Genomic DNA, 25,584 nt, shown 5'->3' on the forward strand with positions numbered 1-25,584 from the left:
ACCCACCCCCAAACCCCCCTCCTTTCCGAACTTATCAACAAAAGGAACGGCAAAATAAATAAATAAAGACTTAGCCTCTGCTTCGGGGAAGCCACCTCTCCAGGTTTCCGCCTCGGCGGTGACCTGGCTGGAGCTGGTAGGCATCAGTTTTCACGGCGAATGGTGGGTGCGGAGGGGGCCGGTTGGCTCCCCGGCCCTGGCAGCAGGCTCCAGGCTTGACTGTCTCTCTTCTCTCGGCCGGCCGCCCCCGGCTGTCATTGCACCAGGCCCGAGCCGTAGCTGAAGGCGTAGCTGCTGGCCAGCGAGAGGGACTGCTGGTGCTCCTCGCCCTGCTCCGAGGGGTAGCTGGGAAACGTCTGCGCCCGGGACACCTTCGCTGAGCCGAGGCTGTGACCTGCAGGGGCAAGGACAAGGACACAAAAGGTGTTAACTGGGCTTTAATCTAATAAATTTTAATATACTCCAGGACTTTCGCCATGGATGTGGGCTCTGATGGGCTTTGTAATGTCCCGTGGTGCCCTGCTGGGGCTGCAGAGGATGGTTTTGCCTGTGCCTGAGGAAGGAGCAAGAGATGGATGCCCAGCGGAGGCAGAAGGTCCCAAACACAACTCAGGTATTATTTAGAGTCAGAATTTTCTTTTCTTTTTTTTTTTTTTTTTAAAATTTTAGAATATCATATCTATATATTTCCTACCCTATAAATCTCAGTTATATTTGTTAGTTCATGGAATCACGGATCACAGAATTGTCAGAGTTGGAAGGGACCTCTAGAGACCATCTAGTCCAACTCCCCTGCCAAAGCAGGGTTGCCCAGAGCACATTACTCAGGACTGCATCAAGGCGGGTCTTGAAAACTCCAGAGAAGGGGACTCCACGACCTCCCTGGGCAGCCTGTTCCAGTGCTCTGTCACCCTCACCCTAAAGCAGTTTTTCCTCGTATTTGAATGGAACTTCCTATGTTGCGGCTTGTGCCCGTTGCCCCTTGTCCTATCGCTGGAAACCACTTAGCTTAGAGCTGATGAAGAACTAGCGCACTTATCAGAAGCACTGCTTAAGCGGTAGAAGTAATGCCAGTGGTTTCAAAGGGATTTGTCACACAAATGTTGCTTCAGGTACTCACTGTCTTTCGAATAGGAAAAGTTTGGCTACAAAATGTTACTGACTGCTTCATGAAAAAAATTGTGATCCCCTTGAATGTGAGCTATCAGAGCAATACTGGGACCAAGAGAGAAAAAAATCAAGAGAGTACCCTAAACTCAGGCCTATTTGTTATATCTCATATAATTAATTTTGAATTCATTTCTGTAGAATACTGCAGCTTCAATACAGTGAGGAAGATTGCTCCTACAAAACTAATTTGTAGTCAAGGTATCAAGGCAGTGTCTTAAAACACAGAAGATGAATTTGAACCTATTAAGGTTAGAAAGGAAATTAAATTCAGGTCTTCCATTTCCTGGATATGTTCCTCAGCTGCTAGCACATCCTTTATTGTTCTTTAAAAGAAAATTTGTAGATGCTATGATTTTAGCCATTCTGTAACCAAAGGAGTTAATGAGGATAAGTGACTTCTTCCCTGACTACTAGGATATGTAGTCAGAGAGAATCTCAGATCCAAAAGATTAAAAGACACACTTAATGCAACCAAAGACTCTAAGACACCTGGTCGAGGCTCATGCTGAAGAGAATGACATAAATCTATGGAAATAATAATAAAATAGAGGACCAGTTCAAATGAAATGAGAAAGCTCTGGGTAATAGAGAATTTGTGAGTTTAGGAAAGAATGCCTCTATGCAACATACTTACTTTCAAATTAATTTCTTTAAAAAAATAAACTATGTTAATATATTTAAATAAAATGAATCAAAAGTAATGGTGGCAAAATAATGAAATAGTCCAACAGTTCCAGTTGGCTTAAGACTTTAAGTAGTACATTTCCAAAATTTAGGGTTTTGTTGTTTTTTGGTTTTGTTTTTGGTTTTTTTTTATTTTAGTTTGGTCTATCTCATACTGGAAATTCTAAATGATAATTGCTTTTTTTAAATTTGCATTCCTACTAAATATTATTTTACTATTTGTACAGCTGACATATGGAGCCTTAGGTACTGCAGCATCTCTACAATACACTTTATGTCAGTAGTAAGGATTTTGAAACTAAAGATAAAGTTTTTACAGTAAAGAATTTAAGCTCCACAGTTTTCTAAGCTTCCTGCTTTAATAGTATTTTTTGTGTCATATTTGAGCCTGAAAAGTTTAAGAGAGAAGAAGAATGCTGTTTGTGGATTTTGCAGCTCTTTCGTACCACAGCTGTTTTCAAGAATACAAAACTCTCTCTCCAGTTCTTCTGAAGTCAGCATAAAAGGAATTTGACTAATACATACCTCATGACCTTTTCCCTGTGGCTTACATATGAAATGTTTTGGGTTTTTTCTGTTCCAGGACAGGACCTTGGAAAGGTATTCAGCCTACTTCAACCTTTATTTAAATTTACTCTCAGGATCACAGAATGCAATGAAGCCGTAGTCCAAAGCAATTAGGTATGAATGATTCATCAAGATAATTTAATGTAACCTGGCAAATTACACCAAAATTAGATTTTTCCTGATCTTAATTATGTTGGAAGCAGAGGCAGTATACAGAAGGATCTTATTTCATGACATGGTGCTTATTTACAACAAATCTTTAGAGGAAAAAACCAATGGTTTCCTAGTAACAGTAATGACTGATGTACATATAAGTAGATTGATCACAACTTCTAAGAGAAAACTTGCAGTGCTCAGCTAAATGAAAAGAAAAAAAAGAAGGAAAAAAAAAAAAAAAAAAGCCCTGTTTGTACTCACAATGACTAACGCGGGGAAAATGTGGATTCTCAGATCCAGACAATTTTCAAACATTGGCACAGCTGAGCAGCAAAATGCAGCGTTCCCTTCTGTGTGTTGGTAATTGGTGCCCCAGGAATTTAAAATGAAAAAAAAAAAAAAAAAAAAAGAGAGAACCAGGGTTAGGCTTTAAAAGCTCCCTTACTGCTGCTTCTTGGGAGATGTCTCTCTGTTTTGGCTTCAGAATTCAAATTCTTAACCAGGAGGCAGGGGCCAGCCCTTTTTCTATTCTAAATTTAAAAACATGGTCATGCTTTTCTTTTCCAACACCAGAATTCAAGGGACTCTCTCATTTGATATTCTTTGGTTAGAGTACTCATCTGTGATGTACAAGTCCCGTGTTAAAATTCCCCTCTGCCTGTGGGTAAGGTTCAACATTATACTTTCTGTAATGGAAAAATCAGCTGAAAATGTTCCCTTTCTCCTCTCTGCCGGTACTGCTGTTCACTGTCCCTCAGTTGTGCCGTTGTGACTGAAAGGCTGCTTTGTAGACTGAAGCACTTTGGTCATCTGGTTTGCAAGAGCCCTACAAATCGTTGTACTGGCACAGCTGAGGAGCAGGAACAAGCAGCCAAGGGTAAGAGATGGCAGGATTTTTCTCAGACTGCCTTTGGTGTCAGATAGTTTGTTTGGGGAATGATGACCCGTGAGCAACACGCAACCAAATGCAGGTGAACGCTCTCGTTACTGGACTCCTCACTTCTCTGATGCAGCATCACTTTTGAAGCCCTGTGACTAAGCTTTTCTAGCACAAGATCTAATATAAGTGCATATTTTTTGCAGTACAATGATTAAAAATTAATAGAACCAGAGACTCCTGTGTTTCAGCTTCTGTTACATGCCTTTTAAGTGCCTCATATTAGATAGTCATTAGCAAAAATACAGAAGCAGAGTTTTGCAGCTGCACAGCAAGCTTTCATCTGGGATTTCTTAACCTCTGAATGGATGACTTTACAAACAAAATGATGTTCTTCTAATGCAGTTCTACTTTTATAGGTAATAATAATAAACTTTATTTTTGAAAATAAAATTCGTCATTTCCATTTGCAAGATCATGAGCACAAAATTGTAGTCATTAAATTAAAGCCAATTGGATATCTTTATTAGTATTATGTTTTATATATTTTTACTTGTGAATGTTATGAGACTTCATAAGGACAAGAGCTCTGACTGCTATAGATGTTTCTATAAATGTTATAGAAAAACATGGTTGTTCAAAAGAAATTTCTATGAGTCAATGAGTGCAAGATAATAGCAAATAAACTCAATCACTTGTTGCACTGTAAAGCAATCTTTTCTTTTCAGAAATATTCATCTGAAAATTCTGTTGTTCACAATAAACAGAACAGTCTGGAAACCAGTGAAACAGAGACAATGAGGTTTTATCCACAAAGGATGGTGCAAGGAGGTGGAAAAAAACCCAATTAGCTAACAGATGTTTCAGGCATGAAATGTCAGTAAGGAGTTAGTTGTATTTTGTTTCCTAACACAATTCTCACCAGACAATAAATGCAGCCCTTCAGCCAGAAAAGTTCAGAAAACTAGTACCAGCCTTTAATCTAGATTTATGTCCTCTAAGGACTTTCCCCAACAGCACTGAAACCTCCTATTCATACCAGAGGAAGCCTGCAGATTGTACTGAGGATATGGTTTGGTGGAGAAGCCTGTCTTGAGATGTTTCAACCTCGGATGTTCTTTGAAGAATTTTTGTTAAGACACAGGACAAACTGGGAAAGGCACTGTAGTTATGCACTGAAAGCCCACTAGGGAAAATGAAACACTTACTGCAAGAAACTAAATTATTATGACTGCTTATGTCAGATGGAAGCTTTTATCCTCTAAGAGCTTTTGTTGCAAAGAAAGAGACTCCACATTTTATTCTGGATAAAGAAATTGTTCCTCAAAAAAACCCTACTACAATCTCAAATCAGTTAAGTGGCTATTATTGCATCAAAAAGGATACTTTCATTTAAGGCAGAAAATAAATGATTGCTGTTATCCTATTTATAAATTGATACTGATTAAAATTCTGCCAAGTCTCTGTATTGAGTATACAGTGTCTTCTATTGAGCTATTGATGACAAAGCAGCTTTTCCTTTTCTGCTGTTAGATGATTGGAATAACTAAAGCAAAGTTTCATAGCAGGACAAACTGCTACAAAGCAAAACATTTATTTTGCAGTAACGATGCAGTTGGATTGGAAGGGTATTAATTGGTACAGCAATTATTATGCTGTCACTCACAAAAAGATGCAATGGAAGGGAGCAGATGGAAATGGAAAAATAGCATAAACTACTTTACAGCATATTGATTTCCATATACTTATTGAAAGTGAAACTGTGGGTCTGTTTCAATTCCATATAAAGAAATACAAATTTTCCTTTGAATTTAACTACAGTCAGAATTAAAACTCCAGGGACCACAGCTGGGCTCCAACTTTTATATTTTTAAAATAATTCTGGATTTCGTTTCATCAAATATCTATCATTCTGAGGGGAAAATGAATACAGAATTACGTAATTTTTAAGGCAGATTTCTAAGAAAATAGTATAGCTTTTTATTAGAAATATTTTTGAACAAAAATAATTTAATTTGATCATAAACCACAGAGGAAATATATTATGAGAGTGAATTTAACACTCCCCCAATATATTAAAATATTTCCCTTTTATTCTTAATTAAATAGCATTTTAATTTTCTTTAGAATTTGAAATGAAATTGATATTCTTTTTTTGCCATCATTAGGATTAGTAAGTATCTTAGTAGAATATATTTGTTACAGTGTATACAATAAGTGTATATTTCCATAGTTGGAAGACTATTATTTATCTTAAAAGCTTTTGGCATTGTCATTGAGTCTTCCTCTAAAAAAGAAGAAATTTTACATGTGCAGAGAAGTTTGCACGACTGGCATTTTAAAATCAGTAAGTTTACAATATGTCAAATTTTTAGGTGTTAAGGACAAGGCTTTCAACCTTCCAATATTGGCACAAGAATGCTGGGGTTTTATGAAGAGTACATTTACATGTTGTTATTTTGAAATAAAGCAAATACATGTCCTTAAGGCTTTGCAACAGTGATAATTGTTTCAACACCTATGAATAATATGAATTACTTGTAAACATTATGAACAGAAAAAATAAGAATTATTTAATCTGTCGCCTTATCTAAAATAGCAAGTGTATAAAAGTGGTGTCTTGAGTCACATAACTAAAACTAATGTATTGACTAAAGGTCAGGTTGGTTTAATTGTGGTTGTGTGTTTCCAAATACTTGGTCTCCTATTGCATTCAAACTGTGTATTACCTACTTAAGCTATCATAAGCTGATGCAACTCCTGTGGTAGACATATGAGAACACCAACTGCATCTTTCTCAAAGACGAATAGGTTTTACCTTGCCCTCTAATTTTAATTCATTATTCTTTGTTCATTAGCATTTTTTTCTAGTTCTTTTTATCCTTAGTACCAGCTTTTTATGCTGCTGTGTGTTTATAAAGAGAGGAGACATACATAAACACTGGCTACCTAATGTCCACTTAGGAGATGGAAAAGAAAGTTACTTGTATACATCTCACATTACCCAATAATCTTTCCCCTTTCTGCCCCCATTCCTGCAGCCAAAATATGACACATATTTGGGAAAAGTAATCTATTTTACACATTACGTCTCTTTGACTTGTGCTCTTCTATTTGTAACACATAATTGTATGTCTGCATGCCTGAACTACAGGGAGATTAAAGAAAAGAAAGTATCTGACCTGAGTGGCAATTTTTTTCAGTCCTGTACTCTGAGCCAACACACAGATGAAGACAGTAAGCTTGCACTTAAATTTCTTATATTGTCTTCCATACACAGACTGCAGTGGTCCTCACAGAGATTAATTGATTTAATCTTTACAGCTTTTTACACTTGTGCTAACTTTGCAATGTGAAACCAGCCTCCTCTCTCTCTCTCTGTTCTCAGTCCAGCTCCTTCACTATGCCAACACAGTTGAAGGAGGCATAATCATGTTCTCACTTAACACAAAATTAGGCTAAGATCCAACTTTGCTTCAAAACAAACAGAATTTTCCAGATGAAAACTCTCAGAAAGAAGGGTTTCCGAGCTTGGTTTCACAGATTCTGCAGAAGTGACATTTTCTGCAGTGATACTTTAAAATTTAAGTTTATTGATTTTAAAGTATTTATCAGGGAACCCTGAGCTACACTGGCTTTGCATTGAGCAAGCAGTTGAAATAAATCAATTCCAGAGCCATTTTCCAACACAAACTATTCTGTGATATGATGCAATACTTTATTTTCAGCTATTTTGCTTTGTGAGAGAAAACAAGCTGCCTTGTTTTCAATCAGGTAAAGAAAACATTCAGCTGTTCTTCCTGACTGGAACCCTATTAGGAGAGTTTTCTCTGAATAGCTTTCTCTGAATTGTTAAACAGGTGATACAATTTGTGTGTGTTAGAGGAGTGGCTATGGTCAAAGGCTTTGTTTTATAATGAAAGATATAGGCATCACAACCTTGAAGAAAAGTCTTTGAGAGGAAATGTGCCAAAATGATCAACAAGTTACTTAAGACTCTAAATCTTGAATGAGTGCCCTAACAGAATTACCTGAAAAGGCTGAGTATACAATGTGTCTAGCATCCCCAGACTAATTTATCCTTTTAACCACAGCCTTAGTGAACCAGAAGCCAACATAAAACACTTCCATGTAAGTTCTATAAGTGAGGTTTATTATCAGAATAATAACTCTGTTTCTGAACGTCATGCCTGTCCAAAGTAAAGTTAAATTATTTCATTGACCACAGAAGTAAACAGAGACTAAGCATTTTTATGCTAAATGCTGGAAGTTTCATTTTCCTGGTCAAGCTCTAAACCTAATGGCCTTTTAAAACAGAAACTTCACGAAACTGAGACATTCTGTGTTACTAATACTAAGGAAAGAAAATGGCAGAAGTGCAAGTGATGATTTCTTTCACTTCAAGGAACATTTGAATTGGATGAGAATGATGACATATGATAAGATGATGGCAAAATGCAAGAAATAAGAAGAAAACAATGCTCTAATCCTAAGTGCATTGGGCAAGGCTAATGTAGGAGGAAGAGAAAACAGCTAAGGAAAGCAGCAGTAAGAATATTATTTCAGTTTTGGCAGTACTTTGCCTTATGGTGACATAACAAATGAAGAAAAGGACACACAGAAAAATTACCCTGGTCCTGGAATAACTGACAAATTGGAAGAATATAAAGGTAGTCAAGAAAGAAACAAATGTGAAAAATAGATAAAATTGTGTGTAGTCAGTTACATTGTACCAAATAATGATTTTCTGCTGTATTTAAGTAGGTAAAGCTACCCACTATGCTGTCATCTTTTGCTTGTGATGCCTGAGTAGAGCAGCAAGTCATTATGAGAGTCAACTGATTGTTGATCTCCGTGCATAAATAGATTTCTAGTATAATTTTATTTTACATCCTCGAAAATTACATCTACCAGAGTAATTTAAAATAGGCGGCTATGTATGCAGTGATATAATCTTGGTTTACCAACTTATTAGCTCACAGTTCCCTTTTCCCTTCCTCAAAATGTTTTTGTTGCATTTTTATCACAGCCAAACTAAATGTGCAGTCAAGACACAGGTCTTATCAGATAGCTTGTTAAGAAAAAATAAAGGCCTAAACCTGTTACTGATTTAGCATGAACCACCTTACTAAAAAATTCAATGCAAAAATGCAAATTTATACATTGCATATCACTTTGATGATAAAGAATATCTCACTGTTAAATATTTATTGCATTTCAAATCATGTTGACGTTTCTCCTTGGATACACTATTCCACAAAACACTATACAGACCTCATGCAATTCTACTGATACTACAGAGGTGAAGTGAAATAGTGAATGTCTAATTTCATAGTAGAGTATCTAAAGCCAAATGAAGGAAAAAACTACTTACATTGACAAAAACTGTATATAGTGGAGATAGTGTACTGACTTTGAAAATGGGATGCTACTGGAGGCTGATTGATCAGTGCTGTTCAATCTTGTTGCTGTTATAATTCTGCTGATCTTTAGTGTGGTCAATATTTCCTGGCCTGGTAGTATTTTCATTATAAACACTCCATTCAAAAAGATTTAGAACTAGCCTATAAAAAAATTGCCATAAAATGAAACTCAGCACTTGAGGTCTGAAGCCAGACAGCAAATTTTATCTGACAGGATGGAGGGAATATGTTTTTCACCACATTTTTATGTGAGTAAAATACAGCTTTGATTGGAAAAAAAATAAAAAGAAAAAATATTCAGGTGGTATAGTTTACATTTCTTGACATAGGAAAAGATGGGGACAAGGGATTTATGATTTATACCACCCCAATTGGATACCTATTCTATAAATGTTAATTTTAAAAGATAATTTTATCAAGTGAGTATAATGTGATAACTAAACACATAAAAAATATAAAGTCTAAGACATTCAGGGTCTGTGTGGTGATACAGCTGAGCCTTTCCTTTGGCACTTTGGACATCCGAAAAGCCAGGGAAATAGGGAGATAAAGGGTAACAAAACTAACTCTTACCAAAACCAACCAACCAACCAAAAAACCAAACCCAAATCCAAAACATGTTTTATGCCTGATTGGTTTTCACTCTGGAGCCAGATGTGCTCCACTTCTGGGCTGTCCAAAGTAAAGGTAGGAATGCCTGGCTGTTGAAAATCATTATGAGGTATAATTGGGCCACTCATTTTAGCATCAGCTGTGTCTTAGATTACATCAGAAAACTTGCACTGCAGTCTCAGTCCCATTTGAGCTCTGCTAGTGCTCAAACCAGCAAAAGTCGTCCTCTGTTTTGATCTTGATTCTTGTATCTCTCTTACAGAACTCAGAGTCATCCCATTACTACATTTCCCCATAGGAATTAAAGGACGAAATGTTGTTCAAATTATAGGTAATGTGCTCCAAAACCAGAAAGAATCCTTGGACTCAGCTAAAAAGTCTTTCATTCAAGGACCATTATATTTATGGTGTAAAATAGGGAATTAGTCTTGCTTATGTGTATTTTTCTGGGAAGGGGAAGAGGTGGGTGGTTTGTGGGAGTTAAAAATGTAGTTCCCAATTATATAAAATGAGTTACTTCAATCAAATAAAGATTTTCTGTGATTTTTTGCATTTTTTCCTGTCACCAATGAACAAACCTCAGAAAAGATAATAGAACTCACATTAATATAGGCAGGGATGAAACACAGTTTTTAGAACCTTTCAGAATCTGTTCTATTTTTTACCCATCCATTGAAAGCATTTATTAAAACATTTGTTATTCAGATTTAAGCTTTCTATGAAGTAGCTTTCTATGAAATAGTCCTTGGAAATATTCTTTAGAGGGCCTTAATATTATTTTAAGCTACAATGAGATAGTAACAGTAGATGCCATATAAAAGTGAAAATATTGCATTAGCTGATACTAATGATTTGATTCTCTGGCAAAAATTAAGAAACTTCCTCAAATACTTGAAAACAGGAAGATACACCTCTCCAGCAGTTCTAAATAAGAAAGACCAACGTTTAAAATAACAACTTGAAATTATAGGCTTCTCCTAAACTTAGTAAGACTTGAGACTTGAAGCATATTATCGAAAATGTAAGGTTGCTTGACTTTAAAATAAGCTTCACCTTTTATTATGCCTGCTTATAACTATTTTAAAAGATTATTTGAAATTACTGAAAAACTGTAACTATGAATTTTGGAATGCTTTGATACTTTCCCACTAAAATAACAAAGACAATCTCCTGAATGACATGCAGTCACTAAACACTTTTGTAAATTACAGATGTTTCTTAGACTAAATGCATCACTGGTGCTAACCCAATGAATGCATGATAGCTAATTGTAAAGACAGAAAAGTATCATAGAGATATGCTTTCCTGTCATAGTGGAATTATAGAAAAAGTGTATTAAAAACTCCCCCTCTTCCTGCTATCATCTTTGCAGCAAAAACTCCTCTTATACATTTCTGGAAGTAGAAAACTAGCAGAGAGTTTTGAAAAGAAGCAGTAAACCAAATCAGGTTGTACAAGCAAGAGAGAATCTTTCAGTTTAAATGATAATATCATTACCTGTTTAATGTCTGTTTGTAAGTCCAAGTTTTAAAACTGTAGCAGAAAAAGTAATTAATGTTTTTCTGATGAGAAATTTTGCAGGCTACCAATACGCTATTGTAATTTAAGATTTTGGGTTTATTTTATATTTCAGAGAGGAAACAAGCTGAGATTGAAAAGACTGATTAGAAGAAACTAGGACTCTTTATATTGCTAAATTTTTAATTTATGTTTTGGATATTTCTCAATCATTATTCCATCTGCCTCACGAAGGTTTCTTGAATATTTTCTGAAGAATAACAACTTAATGCTTCCTTTATTTTTACATGATTAAGTTCAGATTTCTTGCATTTAGCTGTTTATTCAGGATAACCCAGGCATGATTCACCACAACCGAAATAAAACCCCATGCCTATTTAAAGTATCTCAGGGCTCAAACACATAGACAAGTTACATAGCATAAAAATTCATTTTTAATAGGAGAATTTGAGATCCATATGGCAAACCCGATGTAACTTCAGCAAGCTTGCAATAAGTATCTTAGCAGATCCCATCTTGAGCTGGCTCAACAGACTTGATGTCAGTTGCTGACTTAGTAACAATGACCATTTCCAGTCAGTGGTATTTAACTGAAGATCTTAAAACTGATTTTAGTTATGATCATTAAACACTCCACTTACTTGTCTTTAGTTAGCCAAGTATTCTCTTGAGATAAATCGACATTTATTGATCTGAATTGGAAATCAAATTCTGTAATTTTCAGATGGGAAACATAAAGACAGAAATTGATTTTATGATAGATAATTAAGGTGCATTTTGAGTCTGAGAAATTCTCTAACCATTAGGAAGCTGTATAAACCTAATTTTGGGGACAGATACCTAAGATCTTGTGTACATTTCCATGCCTCCTTCTGAAGCATTTAGTAGAAGCCATTGTAAGAGGCAGAACGGTTTATTAGATGGATGCATGTCTACCACAGCAGGAAATTTCCTAGTTTCCTTCCCAAAGCTTCACTTCTGTGCAGCCACTGAAGGTGCTGGGAACAAAGGAAAGGTTTCTGTCTATATTGAGCTTAATAACACTTTGAATTCTTTTGTTCCTTGCAGAGATTACATATATAAAATATGTGGAAATAAGGTAGTTCACAGAGGCTAAACAAATTATTTTCCTCTATAATTTATTCTCTAAAATAAAGAAGTTCATTGATTTTAGATTATATAAGTTTAATTGGAATAAAGTAGATGCCTAAAACATCAATGAAGCACTCAGGAAAGTTAATCCACTTTTCACGACTCTATAAATAATTTCTTCTAGCTGTAAAAGCCTTCAATTACCCACTAGGAAATAAAAAACAATGGCTGTAATTCACTGAGGGATGCAAGTGATGTTCTTTCGTATTTTTCCCCTGAAAGGGAATTCACTGTGATTCAGTGGGAGCAAGCTGTGTCATTTGCATCAGACTTGTGTAAAGTTAGAGGAAATGAGCAGAGGTAAATCTACAAGAGGTGAGTCGAAATGTCTGATCTGCTTGTGCCTGCAGATGGGAGGAGTCCCATTTTCTTTACTCTCTTGGATGACAGAAGAAACAGATTAAGCCAAAGCACTTATTTCCTTCCCCCATCCAAATAAGCAAGTAAATAAATAAATAGGATATCAAACCCAATGATAAAAATAAAACACGCTGGAATTACCAACCACATTTGTTATTAAACCTGTAAATATCCTGTCCTGTGTTTTGCCTCTTCTGTTCCTCATCTCTCTGAGGCTAGTTTCTTTTTTTTTTTTTTTGCTGGCATTCCTTTTTGGCCACTCAAATCACAGGAGCAGTAAGAGCAGCGCAGCAGCAGTCGCTGTAACAGCTTCCCTTAATCCCAGCTGCTGGGAAGAGAGTCCTGACAAACCCCGGTGCATTCCGGCAAATCAATTGGCCGATCTGCTGAAAGCAGGAAGGGGTAGAGAACTATCATCTCTTAAGGCACCTACATTCCACCGTCTCTCACTGCCTATGAGTTAAGTGTTACTAAAGCAAGCTACAAAGTGAAAAAAAAAAAAAAAAAAAAAAAAAAAAAAAAGTGCATAGCACAAGGCAATAACCAGCAATGAGATTCAGAACATGAAATGTACAGAGTAATTATACATCATACAGACGTTTTGAGAAAAGAGTGTCTTAAATTAAAGCAAGGCATTTTTCTGATGGCGATTTTGCTGTTGGCTTTGACTGGAAAGAGCTATATTGCAGAAGTTAAACTCATTATGAGTGTCTGTAGTTGTAGTGTACAGATAACAGATGTTGAGGTGAAAAAAGATGAAGCTCACGGGATAGCTGAATGTTAAAGATACCGGTGTTGGGTAGCAGTTTAGCTAAGAGCAAGATGGATGGCATGGAGCCATCAGCAGTAGAAGGAAAAGAAAAGCAGCATAAAGGACCCACTTCATAATTTCTGAATGAAATCTGGGGAATTTCTTGCTTATGGTTAGACCACCCAGCGCTCCAGTCATTTTCAGCTATCGGCAGCCACACAGAGGCAGGTGGAATTCAGAGCAGCCTTTTGTGTGTCGCTGCTCAGAATACACTAGGACACAAAAGAAACTAAAACCAGCTTTGCTTCTGCCACCATGGCTTGCTGCTTTCTGTGCTACTTCTACTCGCAGTGCCTATTACACCAGAGCAGCATATAATGTAGACGTATACAATGTGAGATGGTATTCTTGAATTGTGGCATCACTTCTTCATGAACACTGGAAAAATTATTAACTTGCACATAAATTTTAGTTTATTAGTACAGCTCTAAAAAGAGGGAAATAAATAACATAGTACAAGTAGCTTTCCAGCAGGGCAAAATGGGAATTTAAAGAGCTGGAAATCAGCTGAGATTTAAAAGGAAGTTAAAGTATAAATTTAGCAGAAATTGCTCTGAAGGTTCCATATCTGATGAAACATGATGACATACTTTTACGTTAAGGCAAAATGGCAGCTTGCAAAACTGTGCTGTATAAGGTACTGGCTCCAGGATGCAAGAGTAAAGCCAAACTAAAATTAAACATATATATCCTCTGTTTTAAGAGCATACTGAGGACAATTTTAAGGGGAAAAAATAACTAAAAATACCCAACTAAGCAATTTCCTAAAATAAAGAAGAAAGCAAATGGCTTTTTCCAGTTATTTTCAATTTCTCTCTTTACAGCCTCCTCCTCCCTGGAGAAATAATGATCAAAAACCAGTAATTGTGAGGAATTTTACTTATTGCTTGTTAAACAGAATAAAGCAGTACTGAGAAATTCTTAGCTGTGTCCTCAATCTGAGGTATGAGATAATTCTCATGGAACAGGTATGCTATTAACAACAAAACATGAATAATTTATACCAAAAGAAGAACAAGAAATAAAATCTTTTATGTTACAGCTCACATCAGTGATAACTGCACCATCCTGATTACTCAGGACATTGATTCTGCATCATAAAATCACCATATTTACATCCCATATCTAGAACTTGTGGTTGAAATAATTTTCTTTATATAGTCTTGCAGCTGCAGACATGAGCACTACTAAGGCACAGAGGAAGGCATATCTTTCTTGGGGACCTTTGTCTCTCACAAGATGAGACCTTAGCATTCTTTTAAGATTTTATGTTTTTCTTCATAAGTGTGAGAATGAGACCCAGGTAACAGTTAGTTGCTTCCACTTTTGTTTCTTTACGATTGATATTCAATGAAACACAAGAACGGGTATAGAAGCCTCTAAAATAGCTCAGAAACTGATGTGCTAGCGCAAAATGTCAGCCAGTGAATACTCAGCTTAACAATCCCTGGCTGCATAAATCCACTTTGAAAGGCAAAACAAAACAAAACAAACATTTCAGCCTTTTTAAAGAGCTTCATGAGAACAATCATATGCTAAAAAGGAACTTTTCTGGGACACAGAATCAGTCTGTCCATTTGTGTTAGCGGACAATCAGGAACTGAATTCAAAAGACAACTGGGGAGCTATCTGAATTTTAGAAGACATTCAGACCTGCTGCTGAAGGCTTTGAGACCATATGTTTTGCTCCTATAAATATGTTTTTTAGAAGATACCCAGGGATTTCAGTAGAGGGCAATGAGCAAGGGGAGATCCAATTTTTAAGTCTTTGGTAGAATGGCTAAGTAGCAACGAAACAGGCAACTGGACTGCCATGATGTGTTACAAAACTACCCTATTACCACTAAACTGCTACTTTAAAATGGAAAAATAAGGAAGCAGTAGCAGCAAGGAGAACACTGAAAAATGTACTGTTACTGTTTCTGCCAGCTAGCTACTATTCTTCATTTTAAAAATCAATTGCCTTGAAAAAGCAGCAGAGATGTGTCACAATATCTTGAATTACTTTTCCTTCAAAAGCAAAGTAATCTAATTTGAAAAATAAAAAAAGAAATTCAAAAGTAAAGAAAGAGTTCTACAGCACACGCTTTTTTCTTTTTGTGTACTTGCACCTTTGCAAGAACTGGGGTGAAGGAAAAGGAAGTAGTATATTCATATTTTAACTTTGAATTAAATAATGGAGGCAAAACCACTCCACTAAATCTAAGAACAGAGGTACTATGTGACAGAAAGCATTTCCTCCCTCAAAATAGATTTTTGGTTCAATTGGTATCACTCCTTGATCAGAGACTACATCTACACTAGACACTGGCATGATTTTGCACGAAATCTATCCTTTTAATTTCTTTTAATACCCTAATTTTGCCTAAAAAACCCCTAATATATATATTTAATTTGTCAAACAGAAGCTACGAAAACGTTGAGAATAATTTCAAATTGTGAGCAATATCAAACCACTAAGAAGACCTGTCCCTCCCTCAGCCCACCTGTGATGTAATAGGAATAGGACTGGAAGGTTTCCAGGTTTCTAATTTTTCTGCCTAGAACACCATACAGAAGATAAAACACTTAGTAGTCTGTAGTAACAGTGATCGCTCTGCTGCCTGCTTTACTCCTTGATGCCCAAAGGTAAGGCACAGGGATGGAGTACAGTCCTTTTTAGCAAAATGGAGGATACCTCTTCAAATAGAAGGTTTTCTTATTTTCCTCCATTAGTATCATCTTCTACTGCACCCAGCTCCTGCCTCACTAGAAATGACTAGAAAGCAGAGCTATTACAGTAGGGCTTGTCTCTAAATGATAGTAAACGTGCATATGCAAAAGACAAGGGGACTTGGTGACAATTTTTTCAAATACTGCTGGCTGATATAAAGTTTTTATTTGCAGTTTGTTCCCTTTGTCTGTCTCAAGTCTGCTATTTTAATTATTTCTCTAATTATATGCAACATTTAATACTAGGTATTGTTAGGAAGTCTTTTTTATTAAAAAAAAAAGAAAAACAAACAACCCCCCAAATGATTTCTAGATGTTAGTCTTTTTACAAATAGTTTAAATATTAATTACTGTTCATTTTAGATGACAAAATATTTATTTATTCAGCAGTTTCACGAAATAGAATAACTCCCTTTTGGCAAGAATACATATTTCTTTGCTTATCTTTGAGAAATCTTTTAAATTCTTAGACTTATCAGAATTCAAACATACTCTTTAGTTCAACTGGCATTATGCCACTTGTCTTATGTTCAGCTTGATTGAATAAGAACTGATAAATTGGGCAATGATAATTGACAGAGACTGACTTTTAAAAATTTGGATAAATAATAATTTTAATATTAAAATGTTATCGATTTATTTACTTTATATTAAATAAAATACTATTTTCATTTTCCCACACAAATATTCCCAAATCATTCAAATATTGTCTAGCAATAGACGATGGAAAACTAATTCTCCTGGATGATCAGATATAACTGAATTTTCCTAAGGATTCATGCATCCCCTATTTCCATAAATTGTTTCTTAGCTTAATCAGCAATATCATGCATAAAATTTTTCTGTTAAGCATGGAAAGAAGGGCAGGGACTCTTTATCAGGGAGTATGGTGATAGGACGAGGGGCAATGATTTTAAACTGAAAGACGGTACGTTTCGATCAGATATCAGGAAGAAATTCTTTACTGTGAGGGTGGTGAGACACTGGAACAGGTTGCCCAGAGAAGTTGTGGATGCCCCATCCCTGGAAGTGTTCAAGGCCAGGCTGGATGGGGCTTTGAGCAACCTGCTCTGGTGGGAGGTGTCCCTGCCCATGGCAGGGGGGTTGGAACTAGATGGTCTTCAAGGTTCCAACTCTAACCCTTTTATGATTCTATGATTACAGATTATACAGTTTAATAACAAGAGTCAAAAATACTTTTAATATTTTAAATTTTTACTCATTCACTGTTTTTTTCTCATAGCATTTATTTCTAAGTTGGCTTTATTTTATATAAGCAGATCATATCTCAGGTAAAAAAACCTCTTTCACTATTATGTGTTTCTCAAATGCTCATACATTTAAAAGGGACTTGATAAAAAAGGATGCTTTACAGAGCATATACTAAATATTATTGAGGGAAATGAAGAGAAATATATTGAGGTACAGTATGCTGTGACATACTGTGAAGCATTTTATCACCCATAATGTATCTTGCTGGACTCCTTTAGCTGTTTACCTGTCTTAGAACCTCTAAATAAATCAATTTTTTAAACTGGTGCTTTATCAGCTGGAATACCATTGCTGCTAAAAGATTTTAGTATCTTAGCTCCATTCATCACAGCTGCTGTCATGTCACAGCACTTAGCAGAACATCCCACTGTCACATGAGAAGTTAGCACACCTGCTGAAAACTGTGAATATTAATTAACTGTATTACAATGCAAATTTTCCTCACGCACCAGAAAAGCGTATCATTTGGATATAAAGCATCTGCAGGAGAATGACCTGGTCCCACCTGAAATGTGGAAACTTTTTTTCCCCAAAAGATTTAATTTCCTGATAAAACAATAGTGTATTGTATTTCACGTTCTGTTGTACTTTTTGGCTGACTGAGTTTTGCTGAGAAATAACTAGCCCAAATCCCTGTTCTGGTTGAAATGTTCTTGATGAGTGGGATTGTTTTTCTTCCACCAGTAACACACCACTGAAGCAGAGCGCAGCTTTTTGAGCACCCAGGCATCACTCTGGTCTCCATCACTGTTCCAGATACCAGCTGCAGCCCTGCAATTTCACTTCCTTCAGGAGGATTGCTCCCAAAACCCATAGAAATGACTTTTGGGTTTTGAAAGCAAGGGTCGATTTAGGCTCTACCCGCCTCCATCCCCCATCAAAGGTTCACAACCTCATTTTGCAGCTCATCTTGCTGCGGTCTCACCTGATTGTTCCACACACTGTGAGGCATTGTGGCTAGTGTGACAGCCAAATGCTGGGCCAACACTATAAAAATCCCCTCAGCTTCAATCACTAATTGGGGCTCTGGTTGCAGCTTCACAAGGCAGCTAGTTTTCCTTACACTGTTCATTGCTTGGATAATTGGTGTGACATTTCATGTCTCCTTTCCCTGGGAGAAGACACTCGGGCAGAAAGATCTTTCTTCCAGCACATGCCTCCAGCCTCAAGTAAAAGGGCAATTACTCTTCGTGGTTCAGGGGCTGGCACCTTTCCCAGGGTGGCCAACAGCGACCTTCCTCTGCTCTATCACTCTGCTGAAAACAAGGCATGATGGAAAAAGGAAGCTAACGTGCTTCCTACAAATTTATGCTGCCAGGTAGATCAAACATACCAGTTAGGTAATTAGGTAGGATACCTGTGCCATTTTCCTGTCCCCCAAATTCTGATGCCTAAGCAGAATTGCTTGCCAAGTACATGGAACATATAAGTTTAACTATTTCAGATAACCAGATAAACCACAGATGTCCATGAATTAACATTGACCTTCTAGGCTGGAAATTGTAGTTCTATTTGCCCTTTCTCCCTATGTCACTTCTGCTCTTTGTTAGCCTTTCAGGAATGGGACAGCTTATGCCACTGTGGTTCAGTTCCATATACTGCTGTAGATCTTGAATTTCGGAGAGTTGCAATCTGTATTTCACTTTAAAAGGAATCTCTGTCTCCAAACACCACTGCAAGGAACTACAGAAATTTTGTAAACGGAATTAAAACATTGATCACCGCATTTGCAAAGACTCTGTAATCTTATAAATTAGGTTTCAGTCATGAGAAGATTTGTTGGATACGAATCTGTAATAGTAATCTTTTTGCAGCACCCACTGGCTGCAACACACAAAAGACTACAACTCTGACAGAACAACAGATTCAACTCCAGTAAGAAACATCTTTTTTTACCAGTGTTAACATTTTATTGACTGCATCAATTAAGCAGTATGATCTAAATACCCTAGTTTAGGAACATTGTTCCAGCTAAGCATTTTTGCAGTCAAGATATCATAAGAGCAATGTGAAGCAATTAAATAAATAAGCACTAGTGAAACAGTATCAGTTTTGTGGCTGAGCCGCTGCAGTCATGTCTTTGAACAAATCACACACAGCTTCCCTCAAATAAACAAACAAGCCACTAAGGGAATGGTTTCACCCTGTAAGCTAATATAAAATGTAAAATCAAAGACGAAATACATTCATCAGAGGGCAACCCAGCACTTTCCAACACAAAAAAGGTTCTGTTTTATAAATATTCATATATAGGTAAACCATCCACATTTAGATTCTCCAAAGCTCATAAACAGAACAGCAACAAACATGGCACCTAAGGTATTTCCAAGTGAAACAAATCAAGCTTCTTGGAATAAAAGAGAGACCAACGGGAAATGCCTTTAAGGTTTAAAGCAGCATAGCACCATTTAAAGCCTTTATTTTCCTTATTGCTGCAGGTATCTGTAAGAACAGATGGTTTCAAAAAGATGTGTTTCCATTTAGGCTTCTGCTCTACTGTATTTATGGGAGTGTATAGTCACAAGACATATGCCACCTGGCTTTGAGCTGTGATTCATTCAGCTGCAGACTGTATTAGGTGAAAATCTTTTGCAACATTGAAGAAGTTGCTGGAATTTTGTAAGAATGAAACTCCTGTAGTTTGAAGCACTCTGCCCTGTTTCAGTAAGAATAACGACAGCTGCTATTCTGTCCAGAAGAAAGAATAAGGAAGAAGAAAGAGTAAATGGTTCTTGCCGATCCAGGATGTAGCCTGTTATTTGACTGTCACTGAGAAAGACCAAAGAACAAATCTCAAAATCCACACAAGTAATGAGAAGAAATGAGTTCATGAAATCTAGTCCTGAAGTCTCATTTCCAACTGCAGATCTAATGCACAATCCATAAAAGCTACTTATTCCCTACTGCAAAAATATATGTGGCTGAGTACATGCACAGTCATTTATGTATACAGAAGAGCCATAATGCATTTTAAAGACATGACATGCTGCTTTTTCTCCTTTCAGATGTACTTTTTGAATACTTTGTGGAACCTACTAGTTCTGTTAGAGTCTTCTGGAAAAGAGTGGAAAGTGACAGAGAATTAATCAAAGACTTCTCCAGACATTAATCCACTCAGGGGCTAAATACACATTTTCTAAGGGCTGAAACACAGACACCTACACGTGCACGATTTGTTCTGTACGGATATAACCGTACTACTGACGGAAAGAAGCAAGGAGAGAAGGAAGTGACCTGTCATTTGAGTCTCAATGCAAGCTGCCAACAAGGCTCTTCTCCCCCCTGCTCAGTGGTCCTTGCTCTGAATCCTGTGATCGGAGCCAAACTACAGTTTTGGAAATATGTAATGTAGGAAAGAAACAATTTTAAATTTCCACAAACTGATGAACCCACTTGAGAACAGTTAAAATTTGACGACACATTTAGGCTAACACTAGAGTTCACCTCTGTCTATCCCATCTACCTAGTGATGTGGGCTCCAGAGTCAAAGAAAGCAAACTATTAGGGAAAACAAAGCAAGCTGGAAAGTTTAAACGTAATTAAAAAAAAACCCTTTACTTATCAAAGAGCACAGAGACATTGTAATCTTTCCATGTGAAATAGCTAGAAATTCAAAGAACTTTTTCTTTTATCCCTGGTTGATTTATTCTGATTTCCTCAGTCTTACAAAAGATTTATGCCTAATATGACTCTAAAGCTTGATGAATCACAGCTCAAAAAGAAGAAGATGTACATATGTTTCTGATCATTGTTAAATGTACTTGACCAAATTCTGAAATGAAGAATGTTTTCATTTTGGAAATACTTGAAAATGTACTTCTTTAAAAGCAAGAAAAGTGTCAACACTGTTTTGAGACTCAGCAAAGATATTTATAGCCACTCTAAAAAAAAAAAAAAGGAAAAAAAAAAGAGGAAAATTTTGTTTCTATTTTAGTACCAGATAAGCATACAGACAACCCACATGGACTTTCACAGATAGCTACTGACAAGGTGATTTGCTTTGACTAATCAGCCATATAGTCAGGTCTTGGCAGCCTAGCCACAATTATTCAACAGAGGGGGTGCAGGCCAGACTCTGAACTCATCTCATATACAGTAAACAGAACAATAATTGCAGTTATATTACATATACAACTGTAGGAATATAATCATTATAGTTTAACATGCGACTTATATTGCAGAGCATAAGATAAGATGTAGGGTCAGAACACTGCACATCTTTTCAGACACATCATACAAGTCATATGTATGCAAGGAATCAAGCAATGTATTGCAAGGAGAAGCACAGATAGTATCAAACAGTTGTGTGCTCATATAGGAATTCTTTCATTTTTCCCCAGTTTTCTCCCTATGAGCTCGGAAAACCTCAAACAAATGTTAATGAAGAATACACACTAAATCTACTATTAAAGGGAATCTCTCTTTAAATGCAGGAAGACTTGAAAATAATCTTTCAGTCCCTAAACTGAAATTTCAAACTCTTTTCAAACTTTTCATTTATTTGCTCAGACTTTCAGCATATAGGAACTATTGCAGATATATTTCAGACTGATGACTTTTGTGGGAATCTTCACTTTAAAAATTGAGGAGAAAAACTACACTTTTTTCACACAACCCACTGAATGGAAGGGAGCACTTTTTATTCACTTAGATACCACGTGCTCAGATTATTAATGTAGGAGCAGAAGCATGCTTTTATAACAACAGCATCAGCTGGAATCAACATTACCCTCCCATGAGGAACAAGCTAGGGAGAATGACACATCTGGATGATTCTGGGAATTTGGTGGGGGGAAAAAAGTTATACATGCTTGTGCTAAATCTATGCTGCTGCTGTAGACTGTCGCAGCTGGTGGCTGCCCAGGGATCCATTTTAAAGGAGATTACCTTGATAGAGAAATGTAACAAAGCAGGGAATCTCTTAGTCTTTCCCTGCAATCTCTGCTAGTTCAGGGAAGAGACAGGATACTGTTTTCAGTGTGCTACAAACCAAGCTGCCATTTTCCTACCAAGGTAAATAGTGAAGGCACTCAAAGACTTGTGACCATACAAAAAGAATATTTGTCATTACTCATCACTAGAGGAAATTTTTCCTCTAGTAGAGGAGGGCCTTGACACAGCATGGCACTACAAAAGACAAAGAGTTTGGGTGGCATTTACTTCTGTGTTCCCCCCATCCTAAATTACCACTTTTGATGACATTAAATTTACCAAACCTAACTCAGACAAACTGCAATTGCACTGGAATATAGTTTCTTGTAGTAGGATTATTTTTAAAGACAGTGGATTCTGTGCCTCAACTGCTGCTTATGTGAAGGACACTTTCATGTCCTCCAGTTGTGTATTGTACTGAACATCGGATCTTAATTCCCTTGTTCTGAAGCCATACCATGTTTAGTTAGGCTCATTAGAAAATAAATGGCCCTAGAAAATGTTCTGGTTTTTTGTTTTTTTTTTTTTTTTTTTTTTTTTTTTTCCTTGGCAAATTTTTCCAATTTTAAATGCTACAATGAGGTCCCCTTTCTGTCCAAGAACAGGAGATGCAGGTCAGAGGTTGGAACCCCACCAGGGTCCCAAGCTTGTCCTTAGGAAATGTGTCTTTCACTGCAGGTGGGCAGTGACACTCCTGTGCACAGGGCAGGCGTCCTACCTCACAAGTTTGTCCTGGTACTTAACCCACGTATACCTCATGGTTCCAGTCTTCACATACCCTCTTTTTCTTTTGTGTTTTTTTTTTTTTTTTTTTTTTTTTTTTTTTTGTCACATGGCACAGTATTCCAATTTGAAATGCGTTTACGTTTTCAGGTTACATTCAGCCAGACAAATGCAGAATCATCCATCATGTATACTTCTAGAAGGAAGTTAAAAGTCTGAGAATGTATTCAATAAGGAGGACATTTAAAGCCACCATTTTCTAACATTAATAATGGATGATAATTTGTCCCTATGATATCATATACTGCATAAGAATACAGACTGAACGCATTATAATATCTATTTTTTACTGTATCATTAAACAAGCAGGAAGAACAATTAGAATGAGTTGTGTAATGGAAAGTAATGAATGGTAGCAGAGATGTTTTCTCTCCTACATACTTTGCCAGAGAATAACACTGAACCAGGAGCGCTGTATGGCCACACATACAAACAAAACGCTAAGACTTAGCAGTGTGAAATGAAACAATGCACCTGTTCAACAACTCATGTGACAATTCATAACAATTTAAAGAAGGAATATCATGCTAAGAAATGAAAATTATCATTCTTATGCTCTGTTTTTCTGAATTTGAACGAAAACATGCACAGGCATTTGCATTTAGATTCACAGCCTGTAGAAGAAAGAATATTTTAAACTTCTAAAATTTTCACCAGAAAATTAATGTCTCCATCCTTCTGTTATGCTAAAATTATGGAAGAGGAATCCAGCACTGTAGTTTTAGTATTGCTAAGGGAATAGCAGTTCTCCCACTGTCAGGACTACATGCAGAACTACGATAAGCCCGCTCTAAGAAATGCCTACTTTCATGTAAAAATGCATAGTAAATCATTTCTCCAGGAAAAAGGAATTTGTGCTACACTTGAGATCATCATAGTTTCTAAGAGAAGAAGAAAAGTATAAAGATAGACATTGGAAAGTTCTTCTGAATAGTAAAAATACATACAGACATGAAATACAGCCCATCTCAACAGATACTCTTATTTCAGTTAACTGAACAGTCTGGATGGAATTTTGTTAGCACAGGAAAACTAACAACTCTGTTCCTCTGTCACAAAGTTTTAGTGAGTACAAGTCAACTTCTCCTACCAAACATGTTACCTTTGTGCTAAGGCATTCCTTTGAAGTTGTCACTTTTGATTGGGAAGGGGTTCAGCACTTGAGCAGGCAGAAAATTCATTTGTATGCAGTCATCAGCATACATTTTTTTTCAGCATCATAGATAGACCAATCCCATCAAGTTTATGAATGAGTCTGATTAATAATGATTAATATTGAATCAGAGTACAAGTTGCATAAGCTGCTGCACTACAGTATTTCTGCTGCTCTGTAATAGATTTAATTTGTGGTTTGTAAATACTAATACAAATTTGTGTTTGTGTAGTTACACAAAAAAAAATATCTGAACACACACCCCAGGTTTGGCCTATCCCATTTTCCTTTTAAAGGCTTAATGTCTAGTGGTATGAAGTTCTGTCTGGAGTATTTATGTCACTGACCTTTTCCTTTAACCGTGATATGGATGCACTTAAGCAGTCTTGTAACTGCTGTCCCTCCTGATCACAAAATGGCCTTTGGTCTATGAGCTGATTAGTTTTGCCAAGTTTGCAAATTACTAGAGGGACCACATTTGTAGTCTTTAGAAACTGACTGTTTCATACATTGTTTTGATGGCTTAGATGTTAGATGTTATTTAGACATTAGAACCCTCCCTTACTCATTAGCAGTTAATAGACTGGGAGCAAAGGAAACAGCTAACATTTATTTCATAAAGTCATCTTTAACGAGGAGCTCTCGTAGTGGACTGAGGACAGCTAAGTGAGAAGGAAAATAAACTCTGAGAAAAATAAAACTCTCTTCAACATGAGAATAAATAATCTACTCCATAGCTTGCAAAAGTAATATGATAAATTACAGATTAAAAAGTTATCCTGATCCTGCATTTTCAAATGCTCCTCTCTTCTGTCATCCACTGATTTATTCTAACATCTGAAATTTGTATAAAAGTCCACTTGAATATAAAAACTTCTGGTAGAGGTCACTCCTCCTTATTCCCATCAAAAAACATTGAATTTCCACACAAAGTAAGCATATCTCAGGTCTGACCTAATACCAGCTATTTTCCATTTACAAAAGACCTGAAGTCTCCTTAGGGCAAAAGACAAATTTTCTTGTACACATGTATTTTTTTGTCATTCAGTGGCAATAATGACAATAAATATAGCTCCTAGGTCCTCCAATTGTAGTCCATAGCTACATACTGTGCATGTGACAGTGAAACCTAGCATGTCTCTTGACCTATGGGAAGGTGTTCAGCTAACTTGCTCCTTTTCATAGAAGTAACTCATGTCTCTTGGCCTCATGGTGAGTGCAGAATGTGCCTCTCCTTTGGGTAAAATCTTTGTGCCTCTGTTCCAAGCAGTTGTTTCAGCCACTTCAGCAAGTGTCTGTGTCACAAACTTTTCTCATCATATCTACTCTATAGTTTTGTCTGAAACCACATAGATGTTGATGATAGGTTATGATTTTATTACATTTATGAGTTATTATATCA

At 36.5% G+C, this 25,584-nt stretch overlaps 1 protein-coding gene across 1 annotated transcript in view; it reads right to left on the reverse strand.

The window, feature by feature from the left end:
* Positions 1-35: 35 nt before the first annotated feature.
* Positions 36-25,584, reverse strand: part of DOK6 (docking protein 6) — a 143,612-nt gene continuing 118,063 nt past the window's right edge. Inside the window, exon 7 of the mRNA XM_014938635.1 lies at positions 36-394. Within this exon, the coding sequence (XP_014794121.1) occupies positions 255-394 (140 nt within the window). The 3' untranslated portion in view covers positions 36-254. The remainder of the gene's footprint in view (positions 395-25,584) is intronic.

Source organism: Calidris pugnax, unplaced genomic scaffold (genome assembly GCF_001431845.1).
Source record: "Calidris pugnax isolate Ruff unplaced genomic scaffold, ASM143184v1 scaffold13, whole genome shotgun sequence".
Classification (NCBI taxonomy): Eukaryota; Metazoa; Chordata; class Aves; order Charadriiformes; family Scolopacidae; genus Calidris; species Calidris pugnax.